At 52.4% G+C, this 16,821-nt stretch overlaps 1 protein-coding gene across 1 annotated transcript; it reads right to left on the bottom strand.

Annotated features, from left to right (window-relative positions):
- Positions 1-12,979: 12,979 nt before the first annotated feature.
- On the bottom strand, positions 12,980-16,400 carry LOC131488055 (phospholipase A and acyltransferase 4-like). Its single transcript, XM_058689383.1, has 2 exons — positions 15,374-16,400; positions 12,980-14,132 (listed from the first exon to the last, which is right to left on the bottom strand). Exons 1-2 carry the CDS (start codon positions 15,737-15,739, stop codon positions 14,049-14,051), a joined length of 450 nt encoding a protein of 149 aa, XP_058545366.1. The 5' UTR covers positions 15,740-16,400; the 3' UTR covers positions 12,980-14,048.
- Between the last annotated feature and the right edge of the window lie 421 nt (positions 16,401-16,821).

The following is a 16,821-nucleotide window of genomic DNA, read 5'->3' as shown; positions in this document are numbered from 1 at the left end:
CAGCTCAGGTCATGATCTCACAGCTCATGAGTTCGAGCATGAGTTCGAGCCCCACATCGGGCTCTGTGCTGACAGCTCAGAGCCTGGAGCCTGTTTCGGATTCTGTGTCTCCCTCTCTCTCTGCCCCACCCCTGCTCATGCTCTGTCTCTCAGTAATAAATAAACATTAAAAAATTAAAAAAAAAAAATAAAGAACTTACTATAGTGATAGATATCATACACTAATTTATAGAGCTAAATTCAGCCTCTATGAAGACGGCATAGAGTGAAGAAAGCATCTCCACCAGGAAACGCTACTGGAAACGGGGTCTTCACAGAGGTGATCACGTTAAGACGAGGTCATTAGCGTGGGCCCTAAGCCAATATGACTGGGGTCCTTATGAGAAAAAGTAATACAGACACGGGGAAGAATGCAAGGTGAAGACAAACAGACACACGGAGGGAAGACAGGGGCAGAGACCGAAAGTCTACAAAGCCAAGGAATGCCGAGGACGGCCAGAAGCGAGGAAGAGGCAGGAACGGACTCTTCCCCACAGGCTCAGAGAGGGCGTGGCCCTGTGGACAGCTGGACTTCTACTTCCAGACTCCAGAACCGTGACCCAATAATTTTGTGTTGTGTGAGCCCCCTCGTTTGCGGTCCTTGGCTACAGCAGCCCTCACCCGTCACCCACGCCTACTCATGTATGACCTCTCGCTGACCAGATGACACAGTCCACACACAATGACGTCTGCCTCAAGCATTACTGTGTTTACAGCACTGGGTGCACCGCCCCACACGAGGTAGACATTCAGAAACGTGTGCGGAAGGCAGGAGTCTAGAGAGGAATCCGTTTCAGGGGAAAAGGTGTCGAACTCAAGTTTTGACAGACGCGTTTAAGAACAACAGCTCTCAACCACTGAGTCGCGGCCCCGGTGCGGAAACACCAGTCACCAGGTACAGGCCAAGGTTGAGGAAGGATGTTCTTTGCTTTTTACAGGACTATAAATTAGAACTAACTCCAGGTAATCCCCATAATAAATGACACCCTCATTCCTTTGTATGCTGATGCGTTTTCTTGGATGTCAATGGGACAGGTGGAATCAGAAAGTCATGCTAAGAACTGCATTCCACTCTGGAGTCGCCACGGGACAGTATTTTACAGGACGAACATAGAAGGACCGCTGCGTGGAGAATAGAAGACCGTGACTAATCAACCGTAGGTAGTGACAGTAATGATAAATAATGGCTTGCAGTTATTAAGCACATACTCTTTTCCAGGCACACAAAGCTACGCATTTTACAAACACGGACTTATTTAGCCTCACCTGGATTACTACAACAGCTTCACAACCGGCCTCACTGAATGCACGCCTGTCCCTAAAAATCTATCCCAAATGCAGCAGCCAGAGCGACCCTCTGCTCACATAACATCACTACGCTGCTCAACACACGGCTCCCACCTCCCCCAGAGGAAGAGCCCGAGCCCTTGCACAAGCCGAGCATCAGCAGGACCTAAATGCCTGGCTGACGTCGTCGCTAAGCCTCCTCCTGTCACACTTCCCAGTCCCAGCCACTGGCCTCCTTGCTGCTCCTCAGTCCTGCCAAGCACCCTCCACCCCAGGTCGTCTTGCTGCCCCGTCTCCTACACCACTACTCCCCACCCACCCACCCACCCCCAGATATAGCTGCAGAACTTACTCGCCCACTTTCTTGGGTTCTGTGCTCAACTCAGTAAGGCCTTCCCTTATCACCCAGCAGTAGATATATGGACCACTGTGAACCAAAATCTTCAATCCTTTGTTAAAACTACTCAGCTGTAGATTTGAAAAAAGAGTAGAGGACGTCAGTGAGACCCTTAATAAAGAGATAAAAAAGAACCAATCGGAGATAAAGAACATAATAAATGAAACTAAAAATACGATAGATAGAATAAATAGTAGGCTAGAGGAAGCAGAAGAACAAATCAGTGACCCAGAGGACAGAGTAATGGAAAGTAATCAAGGTGGGCAAGTAAGAGAAAAAAAATTATTCACAATGAGAATGGACTCAGGGAACTCAGTGACCTCATCAAATGTAATAGCATTCACTTTTAGGGATCTCAGAAGAAGAGAGAGAAAAGGGGGCAGAAAGCTTACTTGAAGAAATAATTGCTGAAAACTTCCTGAGTTTGGGCAAGGAAACAAATCTGCATCTAGGAGGCACAGAGATCCCCCAACAAAATCAACCCAAGGAGGTCCACACAAAGACACATAGTAATCAGGTTGCCTGGGTGGCTCAGTTGGTTAAGTGTCTGACTCTTGATTTCAGCTCTGGTCATGATCTCATGGTTTGTGGGACTGAGTCCCGTGTTGGGCTCTGCACTGACAGTGTGGAAACTACTCAGGTCTCTCTCTCTCTCTCTCTCTCTCTCTGCTCCTCCCCCACCCATGCTCTCTCTCCTTCTCTCTCAAAATAAATAAACTTAAAAGAAAAAGCACATAGTAATTAAAATGGCAAGAAGTAGTAACAAAGAATTTTAAAAGTAGCAAGAGAAAAGAAAGCAGTTACAGGGATGCCTGGGTTGCTCAGTCGGTTAAGAATGTGACTCTTGGGGGGCGCCTGGGTGGCTCAGTCGGTTAAGCGGCCGACTTCAGCTCAGGTCATGATCTCGCGGTCCGTGAGTTCGAGCCCTGCGTCAGGCTCTGTGCTGACCGCTCAGAGCCTGGAGCCTGCTTCTGATTCTGTGTCTCCCTCTCTCTGACCCTCCCCTGTTCATGCTCTGTCTCTCTCTGTCTCAAAAATAAATAAATGTAAAAAAAAAAAAAATTAAAAAAAAAAAGAAAAAAAAAGAATGTGACTCTTGGTTTTGGCTCAGGTCATGATCTCACATTTGTGGGTTCAAGTCCTACATCAGGCTCTGTGCTGACAGTACGGATCCTACTTGGGATTCTCTCTCTCCGTCTCTTTCTCTGCCCCTCCCCTGCTCATGCTGTTTCTGTCTCTCTCAAAATAAATAAATAAACTTAAAAAAAGAAAGAAAGAAAGAAAACAGTTACCTACAAGGCTATCTGCTTATTTTTCAGCAGAAACTTTGCAGGCTAGAGGGGAGTGCACAATATGTTCACAGCGCTGAAAGGAAAAAAATCTGCAGCCAAGAATACTCTATCCAGCAAGGCTATCATTCAGAATAGAAGAGATGAAGAGTTTCCCAGACAAACAAAAGTTAAGGGAATTCATGGCCACTAAACCAGCCCTACAAGAAATGTTAGAGGGGGCTCTTTGAGTGGGAAGGAAAGACCATAAGTAGGAGCGTAAAAGTAGGAAGAATAAAAGCAGTAAAAATAAGTATATCTGTAAAAATCAATCAAGGCACTAACAAAATAAAAGGATGTAAAGTATAGCACCATATACCTAAAATATGAGGAGGAGAGGAGTAAGAATGGGTTTAAATTTAAGTGACCGTCAACTTATGCTATATGCAGAAGATGTCATATACAAAGCTAAAGGTAATCACAAATCAAAAATCAGTAATAGGCACGCAAAAAATAAAGAGAAAGAATCCAAGTATATTACTAAAAGAAGCCGACTAATCATGAGAGAAGAAAGCAAGGGAGAAAGGAACAGAGAAGAACTACAAATACAACCATAAAACAAATGACAAAATGGCAATAAATAACATACCTCTCAGTACTTACTTCAAATGTAAATGGACTAGATTCTCCAATCAAAAGACATAGGATGATGGAACAGTTAAAAAAGGAAGGCCCATTTATATGCTGCCTGTAAGAGACTCATTTCAGACCTAAAAGCACCTGCAGATTGAAAGTGAGAGCCCAGAGAAACATTTGTTATACCAATGGATGTGAAAAGAAAGCACTACTTATATTGGACAAAACAGACTTTAAAACAAAGACTGTAACAAGTTGGACTTGGCCGAAGTCGGACGCCTCACCGACCGAGCCACCCAGGTGCCCCAGGACAGTTTCTCTGTTTAAGCACCAGGGGTGAGGTGTGAACAGTCGTGCGTGTATGGGGGTGTTCGCGAGTGTCTGGCATTAAGAGGCCCTCTGTGACAATTTGCTGCGTGTTCTTCCCTGCTCTGTACGTCGACTGTGATTCCTCCTTAGCAGGAGGTTCCTGGAGACACCGTGCACCTTTATTCCATTAGATGATGGGGTTCACTTCCACCCACCCCATTGTATTTGAGGGACGTCACTCCCCAGGTCCAATCCCCTATGCGTCTGTGGTTCTGGAGGGGCAGACAAGAGTAAAAGGCAGCTACTTCCTTCGAGTAGTTTACAACTGGCCACAGAGTGTAATGGAAGGAGCACAGGTCTCCCAGCCACACAGAACCCGTGTGCATCCTGGGTCCCCTGCTCACCCTGCTCACCGCAGCCTGGAGAGCCGGCAGGAAGCCCTGCCTCCTGGTGGTGGAGGAAAGTTATGAAGAGGTGCTTAGGAAGAGCCTGGTGCCCAACCAACCTCTCTTTCCTTCTGGACGTTGAGCTGAGTGAGTGTGGACACTTGCCCAGCCCCATCCCTTCAGTCTGTAAATGGTAAAGCTGGCAAAAAGAGGAGGCACCTGCTCGAGGCCTGGTGAATGGGCTGGGGCTGCGGTCTGGGGCCCTGATTCCCAGGTCGGGCCTCCGTCTTGTTCAGCTGCTTCCTATCTTACTGTTTCAAAATGCCACGTTAGCCTGCTGGGGCCACACAGCTGCGGCTCAGGGGGGGCTCGGTGACGGTCTCTAGGCCACGGGCACGTGAGGGGAGGACGGGAGGAGGACCTGAGTGTCTTCTGTCCCCTCCCTTCGCCCTGCACCCCTCTGCTTGACTCCTGCTCCACTCTTCCGGGGGCATCTGAGCTCACGTGATCCTTTAGAGGAACTCACGTTCCTTTGCTTTAGAAGTGAGGAAACCAGCGCCCGGGGACTCCTGGTGACTTCTCCAAAGTCACCCAGGCATGGGCCTGGCCTGTTTCGGAGTTCAAGGCCAGGCAGGTTGGCCCTAGTTCATCCTTACCGATGAGGCCGAGGGCAACGGGGCTGCCTGCTTGGGGCCGGCTCTGAGCCCAGGGCTGAAGTCACCGTCTCCTCTTTGTGAATCTCGGGTGAAACTGTGGGAGCTGGTGCGGCCGCACCACGTCCACCCTGACTGAGAAGGCCGTGACGGAGAAGCCGCTGCTGGAATGACGTGGTCGGGAGAGACATGTACCAGGTCAATAACAAACACGACGACAAGTACTCGCCGCTGCCTCCCGGCAAAATCGTCCAGCGGGCGGAGCAGCTGGTGGGCCAGGAGCTGCCCTATTCGCTGCCCTGTGAGAACCGCGAGCACTTTGTGAACGAGCTGCGCTACGGAGTCGCCCGCAGCGATCAGGTGCGTCCCCAGCCTGTGTCCCCGTCCAGGAGCCAGGCCATTCCCTCAGCTGACAGTGGCTGGGTGTCAGGGTGGGCCGGGCTTGGGCGGAGACAGGGGCATGAATAAGACAAAAATAACAGAGACAGAATCCCTGGCCCCAAGGATGTTACAGTCCGGGTGGGGACCAGGGTGTGGAGACCCACAAGCCAGCCCCGCAGACTGATGGTGGGGGGCGGTGACGGCGAAGGACGTGAGTCACGGCCATGAATGTCAGCTCGTTTGTCAAGCCCTCCCTGGCCACTAGGCCCCGAGACCCTTACCACAGCCCCAGACGCGGGTGTTACCAATCCCACTTTACAGATGGGGACACTGAGGCTTACCGCGTGTAAGTAGCTAGTCCAAACTCACTCAGCAACTAGGTATGGAGTCTCTCGTCCAGGACAGCCACTGTGCAGAGGCGGGGTTTGCACCCAGAGGTGTTCTGCTCCAAAAGCTCTGGTCTAGCCAGGCTTCGTGCAAGGTCATGCCTGAGGCGAGTCTGATTTAATTCTTTCGATTAATCTAAAACTGGAAAGTGAGTTGGAGATTGACCAGGAAGTAGAGCGATAAGGAGGACGGGCAGAGGGAACGGTGTGAGCCGCCTCCTTGGAGGTGGGTTTGGGGTTACATAGTTCTTCCAGAAGTCCTGCCTGGGTAGGACAGCGCATTAGTTAATCTTCCCTACTGGCATCCAGGAGCGTTCACACCTCAGGCTGTGCGCTACAGATGCAGGATGGGTGAGGTCTAAGCTCTTCTCTCGGAAAGGAGGAGAAGGCCTCTGGGGGAAGGGGGATGGGCAAGGAGAAGCCTTACCTTCTGGAAATGAGGAGCCCAGGCTGTTAACTGAGGCGCTGTTGGTGGCCTTGGGGCACAGCGGGAATGCTTCAGGGTGGCCAGGAGTGACCCTGTTGATGGTCCCTTGCTCCTTTGAGCTGAGGAGGGCAGACCTGCCTCTGTCCAGGAGGGGTGGTGGCAGGGGGTGGGAGGGGAGGGATAGAGACGGGCATCTAGAAGCATCTAGAAGCACACCCGAAGGCTGTGCGGAAGCTTCAGCAATCAATCTGGGAGACCCCAACTTTTTGAGAGTGGTTGTCCCCTCTGCCGCGCTTCTGGGAGGTCAGAGCTCAAGAGGGCAGGAGGGACCCACCTCACTTACATCGTGCGTCTCTCGCTCTGGTGCCTCTTTCTGAACTCCTTCCCCCGAAGGTCGCTCATTACCTTGCCTTCCTTTCTCCCTCTCGCTCCTTTCTCCTCCACCGGTCTCACCGACACAGGGACGTGGGCAGGGGGTGGGTCCCCGGGCTCCCACCAGCCACGCTGGGTACACCGACCCTCAGGGATCATCCTCATGGCCCTGTCGCCTCATGGCGTGTTTTCAGAGGATCCGCTTCCTTTCCCAGAGCCCTTTTGCTATCAGTGCACACGTGAGGCCATCTTATTTCATAAATGCAGAGCTTAGTGCTCCTTGGGAGTCAAGACAGCTGTTCAGCAGATAAATCACGAACACCTTCTGAGTGCCTGGGGGCGGGCTGAGTTCCTGGAACACGGAGGACAATCCAGACAAGCTCTCTGCCCTCAGAGGGTGGTTTCTCCAGTTTTGTACTTGCTTCGAGGCCAGCCCTGACCTAGAACATCGCCCCTGACCTAGAACATCGCCCCTGACCTAGAGCATCAGACACTGTCATTCTGTCTTTCCACGGCCACCCCTTGGGGCTTTAGTATGCTGTCAATACCCACCAGGCTAACTTCTTGGTTCGCCTGAGCTTTTAGTATCCGCCCCCCTCCCTGCTGACGTTTGTTGCGTCTGTGGTTTTGTCAGCGAGGATAAATGCCACAGGGGCTTTCCTGAGATGCGGGTTCTGGGTGTGTGTTTCCGTGGTCAGGCCCCCCCCCTCCCCCCGATGTTGAGCGTGACCCCTTTTCTCTTCCGTTGCAGATCCCTGATGCGGTCAAGACCATACAAGCGGCTCTCCTGGCTGCCACGGTCTTTGTGAGGATTCTGCGGGCCAGAAGCAAGCGGAAACAACAACGAGCTGAACGGAACTGTCCCTCCGGGTATCCGGTGACTATGGAGCAAATGTTGCCTGGCCAGCAGCCGTGGCGTTTGGTCTATTGATTTCATTCTGTTTCGTGACCCTTTAGGCCTGTTTTAGCAAAGCTAAATGAAAGCACAGGAAGATTTCGTTTGGGGACATGCAGCCTCATGTAGCGTCTATTAAAGACACAACTGGCTCTGTTATGGGTTGCATGGTTGTATTCCCCTACAATTCATGTTGAAGGCTTAAACCCCCAATGCGATATATTTGGAAGTGGGCCTTTGGGAAGTGCTCAGGATTAGATGAGGTCATGGGGGGTGGGGTCCCCCACAATGGAGTTATTGACCTTGTAAGAAGAGAGACCAGAGTTCTTTTCACACCTCCAATGTGAGGACACAGTGGGTAGGTTGGCCACGGGCAAGCCAAGAAGAAGGTTTTGAGCAGGAACTGGGTCCGCCTGCGCCTCAATCTTGAAATTTTCAGCATCCGGAACTATGAGATGTAAATGTCCTCTGTTGAAGCCCCCCCCCCCCCCCCCCCCCCGCGGCGAGGTGCGCCCTGGCCATTCACAGCTCACAGGAGGCCTGTATTCTTTTTTATGCTGTGAGGACACACGACGGGGAGGGAGGCACACCCACGATGGATAAAAACAGGAACCACGGGCCTGCCAGGGCCTGGGATCTCAGCAGCCGGAATTGCGTCCAAGACTCTCGGCCACGAATGTGACGCCAGGGAGGGAAGACTCCCCGATCCTGCTACTCCCGGCTCCTCGCCCTTCCGGGGACCGATTCGTACCGCTCTCTGTGCTCTCTGCATCCTTCCTCTGCCTCGTTGCTTCCACGTCCCCAGCGCTCCTGCTTCCTCTCCACTTGGGCTTGTCGTGCGCAGCAACCCCCTCCCCGCCCCACACTCCTTCCGGGGCTCCTCTTCTCCCGTCACCCCAGCTCCACCTCTGCCCACCTCTGCCTGCGAACCGCAACGCGTTCCCAAAAAGAGAGTGCTGGGGCGGGAGGGGGGGGCTCTGCGCCCCTCTTGGCTCAGCCTGCTGATTAGCCGCCGCTGGGTCAGGTGATCTCATTAGGCCAATCAGCTCTGCCCGCAGGGGCGGGGTCACCCAGCTCAAAGCTGACCACAGAGTGAATTGACCTGGGAGGGACTGGCCAGAGGCGGTTAGCCCCAGGGGGAGGGGGAGGGGACATTCGTTGACTGGACTGACAGGCTGGCGCTCACATCTCTCCTAAGATCTGATTCCCCAACCTCACTACTCTTTGGAAAATAAAATATTTGATTCCAACTCATTCATTCATTCATTTAAATATTCATTTATTTTGAGAGAGAAAGAGAGAGTGGGGGGGGGGGGAGGGGCAGAGAGAGAGAGAATCCTGAGCAGGCTCCGCACTGTCAGAGCAAAGCCCAAAGCCGGGCTTGAACCCACAAACCGTGAGATCATGACCTGAGCTGAAATCAAGAGTCCTCCGCTTAACGGGCTGAGCCCCCCCAGGCGCCCCTTACTTATTGTGATTATGTTTTTCATGTCTCATGACAGATGTCCACTTCATCGTCAGGAGCACTGAGAAAGAAGAAGAAAGGCTCTGTCCCTCCAGCCCCACCTGGCCAGACCCCCTGTCTGTGCTGAGGGCCTACCACGTGAAGAGGAAGGGCGGCCGTGAGGGGCCTCCTGTGGGCCCAGAACCAGTTCTGTGAGCCAGAGCCTGGCCCCCACTATGGCAGATCAGCTGAGCTGTCGCTTTCTTGCACAGTTCTTTGGGTTTCCATTGGTGAATAATGGTAGCCAGGGAAATGCCTGTTAGCCACTTCCCCAGGCCTCCCCCTCCTGGTATAACAAAAGCTGAGCACATCACACACCTCAGTACTGATTAAACACGCGTTCGCCAAGGAGGCACGGAGCCCTTCATCCAGCCTGTTCTGGAAGCAGCATGAACCCACCATTCTGTCAAGTGCTGTGCCCACGCCTTGCATGAAAGGCTCACTCAAGGCGGGGTCTTGGTGCCCGCATGGCCAGCATCAGGCAACCAGAAATCCCCGCCCCGCCCCCCCTCCCCGGAGGTGGGGCAAGGTCGAGTTTACGAGTCAAGCTTCAGATGCCATCCGTAAACAGGCTCCGGGCTTCTCTCTCGCACTGTGCTCCTGCCAGGGGTGGGGCGGGTCGAAGTATTTTAGCCAGTTCGCCTCCCACGAATAAGCACTCACTTCACCAACGAGACATCATCGCCAGGCCCTGTTGGGCTGATTACCACGTCCTTAGTTTTTCCAAGGAAAAACCATTTCCAGGATTCAGTGCGCTAGTTCAGAAAACATCGGGTCATCAGACATGAAGACAGTTCATGTGTCCATCTCATTCAGCCAGAATGCCAGCCGGGTGCCCCTGGGCCTTGGTTTCCTCATTAATATCTCCTGGGGAGTTCTTGTTGGGCGGGGCCAAGAGGAGGAGGGGAAACTAGCTTCTCTGTCTTGTTTTTCAGGCAGCTGGAGAATGTGCATCGGGGCTAAGCATGGCCTTTTCCTGGAAAAGTCTCAAGGAAGAGCTGCCCAGAGAGCTTGGCAAACAGCGAGGGTGTAGATTGCAGTCTGAGGGTGCCAGCATTCGCCCTGAGGGTCTGGCTGAGCGGAAGGGCCGAGGGGAAACCCACAACCCTGGCCTCCCGGCTCCTTTCCCCACCAGCCTCTCCCGGAGGGCGGCCACCGAGCCTTCTGACTCCCGTGTGCCTTCCAGAAGCCCCCAGAGCAGGACTGACCCTCTTGCCCTGTAGCGTGCAAGGTGTTCCCTGGGAAACTGGGAAGCTTTCAAGTCTCCCCCCTCCCTCTTCAGCATCCCTCTTTCCTGACTCCCTACTGCCTCCCCACCCTGTTTGTTTCTTTAAAAAAATTTTTTTTTTAAATCTTTATTTATTTTTGAGAGAGAGAGAGACAGCGTGTGAGCAGGGGAGGAGCAGAGAGAGAGGGAGACACAGAATACGAAGCAGGTGAGATCACGAACGGTGAGATCACGACCCGAGTGGAATTGGGACACTCAACCGACTGAGCCACCCAGGCGTCGTTGTCTTGTTTTCTTTTAAAGAACACTCTCCTCCCCCTATAACAGCCCCGGTTCCTGGCTACACACCCTCACACTCTCACACCAAGACTTACCCACCCTAAGTCTAGATTCTTCCAGGTCCTTCCAGAGAGCTGAAGGCCGCCACAGGACCACTTTTTACTAAGATACCAATGGCTTCAAAAGAGATTGGATGCGAATGCTGTCTAGGAAGGCAAATGCTAAAAACTGAATTCACTGTGGCAAATTCCAGGTACCAGGATAGGCAGAGAGAAACAGACTGGGGTTGGGGGAACTGCCCCAAAACCTGCAGAGAGATGATGGGAGACAGCTCTCCAGGTGACCAGCCACGAGATGGGACAATGGCCCTTCCCCACAGCAGAGGGACTGCCAAGGGTCACTAGGTGCTCTTGGTGCTGCTGTCACCCCGGCAAGTAGCTCCCCTGAGCCCCTGTCCCCTCACTCCAGGCAGCACAGGGTCATTCCCCTGGAGGATGGCTCTGTGGTACATCCAGCCGGCTGGCGGTCCTGAGAGTTCCCTTGTCCTCCTATGTCTCCGTTATCCCGGATTCCAACCGCCTTTAGAAAATTCTGGTGATTCTGGTGGAGGCACACAGAGGAAAACACCCAGACATCCACGAGGCCAGAGGGGAAGCAGTGGGGACTTTCATCTGTCCTGCCAGCCTTTCCCCAGCTCTGGGGGGTGACGACGGAGACGCTGGCTTGCCAAAGTGACAGAATGACGTTAAAGGAGAATCCGAGTCATGCCCTGCAGGCTCCAGAATCCTTGTTTCTTCAGCACCCATTCCTCAGTTTTGTTAAACTTTTCTTGGGCTGACACACAGTCGGTGAATATATGCATAGTCTCTAAAGCGAGTTATAGTCCTTAACAACAGTTCTGCTGAGAACAAGGACTGTCCAGAGCAAGTGCAACCATTTTGTCAGCTTATCATATGAAAATAAAGTATGCTTTTATTAATTATATATATATTTTACATTTTATTGGAATCCAGTTTATGGAAGTCAGTCTAGAGGGTAGGAACCTGGTCCAGTATATTTTATTTTATTTTTATTTCTATTTTTTTAATTTTTTGAGACAGAGCGTGTACCAGCAGGGGAAAGGGGCAGATGGAGAGGGAAGGGGAGACAGAGAGAGAGAGAGAGAGAGAGAGAGAGAGAGAATCCCAAGCAGGCTTCACTCTTAGCATGGACACAGGGCTCTATCCCATGACCCCAGGATCATGACCTGAGCCAAAATCAAGAGTCGGACCCTCAACTGACTGAGCCACCCGGGAGCCCCTGGTCCATTATATTTAAAATTTTTTTTCAATGTTTATTTATTTTTGAGCGACAGAGCACAATTGGGAGAGGGGCAGAGAGAGAAGGAGACACAGAATCCGAAGCAGGCTCCAGGCTCTGAGCTGTCCGCACAGAGCCTGATGCGGGGCTCGAACCCACGAACCGTGAGATCAGAGTTGGAGGAGGTGAAGTTGGATGAAGTTGAATGCTTAACTGACTGAGCCACCCAGGTACCCCAACGGTCTGTTACATTTTAAAGCTTGATGGCAACACGCTTTTTTTTTGTTTTGGCTGCAACTTTTTTTCATATCAGTTTTTCTCTCGACTGCAGAGAATAATTGTATTTTCCCATGTAGTAGTGAACTTATGAAGTAAACAACTTTTTATTCAGCCCCGGCAGTACACCAGGCATTGTGATGAATGCTGGGGTCCCACTGTAACGAGCTCACACAGTCCTACCTCTTGGGGGTCCTTGCAGTTCTGATAGACAGAGGAATATTAGTAAAGGAACCACATGGATCAGTGTTCAATCCCCACGGTGACAATTGCCATAAAGGGCAGATACGTGGACACCCGAGACCACTAACGGGGATATGACTTGGTCACGTAGGCCAAGCCCACCCTGGAAGGGCCTGGAAACTTCCACTGTCCATTTTGGTGCAACAATTGATCCTGACAGGAAACCAGGTCCAGGGAGGCGAGTCTTAGACAACAAGGAGTAAGGAAGCCTCTGCCCCTCTCTCTGGGCCTCCCATTTGGGCCCAGACTCTGTACAGGGCAGTGGGGCCCTCTGACCAGAGTGCGGCAGGCATGGACCCTTCTGGAACCCTCGGATGGGGGCGGATAGTCCAGCCTGGCAGTCTGAGTGGGGCCCCCTTTGATAGTAGCAACTGCGAGTTACTTTCTGTTCTTGAACCTTCAACCTTCTGAGAGCCCTGCGTTTTATAGGGGGCGGGGGGGGGGGTCTTGTGATTAGCACCAGCCTGGTCTCTGCAGCACGGGGGGATTAAGGAACCCACCAGCTTTCACATCCTTGAAGGGTACAGCCCAGGGAGGGTGACATCCTTAGTGCTCAAGCCAGAGGGGGAGTGGCTGCAGTGACCACCATGGAGTGGCCATTCATCAGGGTCACCGGCGGCAGAGGCTGGCTGAGGAAGCGAGAGACCATGGAGCTTCTGAGACCGCACTGAGGGCTTGCTGGGAAGTAACGGAGGGATACTCAGAGGAGATTAATTTTTTTTTTTTAGAGAGTTTATTTTTTAGAGACTTTTTAGATTCACGGCAAGATTGAGAATAAGGTAAAGATTTCCCATACACCCCTTGTTCTCCCTCAGGCACAGCCTCTCCCACCATCAACATCCCTCCCCAGAGGACCCGTGTGGGTTACAACGGACGAACGGCATTGACACACTGCAATCCCTCCAAATCCAGACTTTACCTTTGGGTTCACCCTTGGTGTTGTGCATTCTATGGGTTTGGACGAACGTGTAATGATATGTACCCGTCGCTATGGTCTCATTCAGAGTTTCACTGCCCTAAAGATTGAGGTGGCGAATTTTCACCATTCAACCCACGGGCAGCTTGAGCCATGGCAACGTCGGCATGGAAAGTTAACATACTTCCGTCTGGCAGTCCCAGGTGGGTGAAGACTAGGCCCTGGAGTTGAAAAGGAAAACTGAAAGGAAGGCTGGATGAAGAAGGTACTCGGAAAGGTGTTGGGAAATGTTTACGCACCAGGTGGTGTGGCTGTGCCAGGACATAACTGAGTTGTTGGGGCACTTTTGCACCCAGACAGTAAAATGAATGATGTCTCGTGACAACAATGGTGAGTCTCCATGGAGCGATGTAGAGTCTCCATGGAGTGATGTAGACCACCCGTTGAATATCTGCTGGTTACCAGACATCAGGAGTCTTCTCCACATCACCTTCCCTTATGTAATCCTTATCCCCATCCCAGAGAAGGGGGACTGAAGCTCTGGGATTCCAGAGATTTTCTCAAGGTCACTTAGCTAGAAATTGCGGGGAGAACCCAACAGGTGTCGAAGTAATGTTCCTTCCTTCCTTTCTGGTTCAGAAGTCTGCAAAAATATAGTGGAAGTCCTTCTTGAAGATACATTTACTTGATTCGTTGGTCTTGGCACAATTAGCCCATCCTTCAGCCAGTGAGAGAGGGAGAGGGAGAGACAGAACGACAGGTTGCTGGAGGTTGAGGGTCCGGTAGACAGAGGAGCCATGGGGTGTCTCCACTGGTCTCTGCAGCTGAAGGATTTGGGGCTCCTTCGGGCTGTCATTGCTTTTGGGATCATGTCTTCACAAGTGAGTAGCCAATCATGCCTAGAATGCCGAGTCCCAGGGACACCCCTCCTCCAATCAGGGTATGTTCCACCTGAAAGTGAATAGCCCACGTTCAACATCCATCGCAAATGCAGGCCAGTTCTCCCTCCCTTCCAAGGGCCTGGAGTCTCCTCATCCTCCTGCCCTCTGAGCTGGCCAGCCCAGGAAGATGCTGGATGAGTCAGAGGGGCCCCGGGAGATGGGGTTGTGAACACTTCTTACTGGTGAGCTTGTCAGGGTTTGTCCTGACACCTGGCAGGATGGGCGGATGGGATCCTTTCGTGTGAGCGTGCTGGGTGAGGACATTTGTTCCTGACTCTGAGTGGGGAGGGAGGAGGCTTTGTGCCTGGTTTCCCAGAGCCCGGGCTCTGGGGCTGAGCCTGGGAACGGCTCTGCAGTCGGGGCTACACTCCTGTGGAGGGAGGGCTGTGCCAAAAGCTGAGGAGAGACTTCAGGAGACTAGGGCCACGGGCAGCGTACTTCGGGTTCACTGTGCATGGTTGCCAAGTGCAGCCTGGAAACTTCTATGCCCAGCCCCACCTCGGCCCTGAACGCCAGGCTCCTAGGTCCACCTGTGACTCAACATCTCCACCTGGAGGTCTAACTGGCCACCCACCACCACATCCAAATTCTGGATTTCCCTTCTCAAACCTGCTCCTCCCGTCCTTATCCTCGTCTCATCCAGGGGCCCCCGTCCACCCAGTCAACTGGGCCTGGAGCCCCGGAGGTGCCGCTGTACGATGGAAGGGAGCAGAGACTCCAGAGAAGGACTGCTGGGGTTCGAATCCCACCTCTGCCACTTATCAGCTGTGTGTTTTGAGACAACAAACGCGGAAGACTGAAAGGGTGGGGGTAGACCCTGTGCCCCAGGTCTTACATAGACAAATGCTTGAGCCATTACATAGGCCCGTGGACCTTGAGCACACCCCCTGCCTGTGTGCTCTTTTTCGGAGACGAGTCACGGTGCTGGGTTGGCCCAGACTCTTCCTGACGACCTGTGGGGGCATCACGATCTACCTTTAGAGGCAGAGGATCCTAGAAGGTCAGACTGGCAGGCCTCCAGAGGTCCTCCATCCAACTCCTCCTACACTTGGGGAAACTGAGGACCAGAGAGACAGCGACGTGTCCAAAGACCCTCAGCGGATCAGAAGCAGATCCGAGATTTGAGCTCGGACGGCCCGACTCCCAGCCGGTGGGTCATGGTGAGGCTCCCCTCTGGCCACACAGCCTGGTCACCCCCAGCCCCGCAGCAGACCTCCAGGGGGAGAGGGCTGGCCCCAAAGAGGGTCTTACCTGCCTGCTGTGGGGCACACCGTATCTCAGATCGGTGACAAAATGCTCACAGTTCTTGCCCAGAAGCCTGTACTCCATCTCCTCACCAATCTTCTTCTTCGCAGAATAGATGATCACGTTCACAGGCCGTGGTTTGTACTTGTGGTCCAAGTGGTTGTTGACCCTATAGCGGCAGTGCCCCACCACGTCCCGCAGGAGCTCTAGTCTCACCACTGCCTTGCTGCTCAGAACGGAGCAGATGATGGAGAAGCTGGCCCCCAGGAGGTTACCTGGAGTCGGAGACACGTCACGGGGAGCCGCTGGGGAAGCCAAGACGGAGGCAGAGAAGGGGCGGGGCAAGGAAGAAGGCCGAGGGGAGCACCCCATCGAGGTGTTGGTGTTTGTCTTTTCACAGATGGGACCGGAGGGGCCACAGATTTGGTTCTTTTTACTTCACAAGCTGTGGGTGTTTTTTTCAAGACCCTGAATGTCACGGCTGCTTGTGCCAATGTCATCGTATCCCATTACACGGATATATATCGGCTATCTGACCAAGCCCTGGTTGCTGAGCATTGAGGTTGTTCAAAAATCTCGCCATTATAGACAATGATAGTCAAATGTTTATAATTCATCTTTGCGCCCTTGTACATTTCTGAAAGAGATCAAGTTTATCTTAGCACCCACTGCGAGGCACATACTGTGCGACTTTTCAGATATTACTTACTACTCTCCTTTTTAACTTTTAAGGTGATGATCTCCATTTGACAACCAATATTGGTGTCGGGCCAGGTCATCCAGAGGATATGACCACCGCTGACCTGTGACCTGGACGGCAGCGGTCAGAGGCTCCCCACTCCCTCCCTGTCCTTGGAACGTGCATTCTGCTTGCCTTCCCTGCTCCCGGACCCATGGGACCCCGCTCGATTACTCAAACAGGACGGGCATGTTCAAGCGCTGCTCAGGAAGAAACCAACTCAGGTTTCCCCGGTTAAGCTCTTTTCTCAGTTCCTCTCGTTATGTTTTTTTGGGGTTTTTATTTATTTATTTATTTTTGAATTTTAAAAAATCTTTGTTTATTTTTGTGAGGTGGGGGGAGGGGCAGAGAGAGAGAGAGAGAAGGAGACACAGAATCCGAAGCAGGCTCCAGGCTCTGAGTGGTCAGCGTAGAGCCCGACGCGGGGCTCGAACCCACGAACTGCGAGACCGTGACCTGAGCCGAAGTCGGATGCTTAACCGACTGAGCCACCCGGCCGCCCCTGGTTGCTCTCATTATGTTAACAAATATTTTGGAAATTATATTTCCAACGGTCCTTACTTGGAGGAGTCAGGTGGATCACATAACCGTCTCCCACATAGATGGCCCAGTGCTTATAGCCAATGTGGAAAATCTCAATCAGGTCTCCAGGCTTGGGTTCTCCATGAAACTGCAACAGAAAAACCCAAGATGGCATAGGCAGCTTTCTAGGCAA

This window comes from Neofelis nebulosa, chromosome 10, assembly GCF_028018385.1.
Source record: "Neofelis nebulosa isolate mNeoNeb1 chromosome 10, mNeoNeb1.pri, whole genome shotgun sequence".
Classification (NCBI taxonomy): Eukaryota; Metazoa; Chordata; class Mammalia; order Carnivora; family Felidae; genus Neofelis; species Neofelis nebulosa.
The sequence above is the reverse complement of the archived record's forward strand: the minus strand, read 5'-3'. Positions and strand labels throughout refer to the sequence as shown.

What these genes read in the sequence shown, in the direction of transcription:
- LOC131488055 (XM_058689383.1), bottom strand. Translation starts at nt 15,739, where the DNA reads ATGGGGTGCTCCCCTCGGCCTTCTTCCTTGCCCCGCCCCTTCTCTGCC. An exon ending in GTGTGCCCCACAGCAGGCAG is followed by an intron (nt 14,133 to 15,373) that starts GTAAGACCCTCT and finishes ATTCACTTTCAG; the next exon opens with GTGGAACATACCCTGATTGG.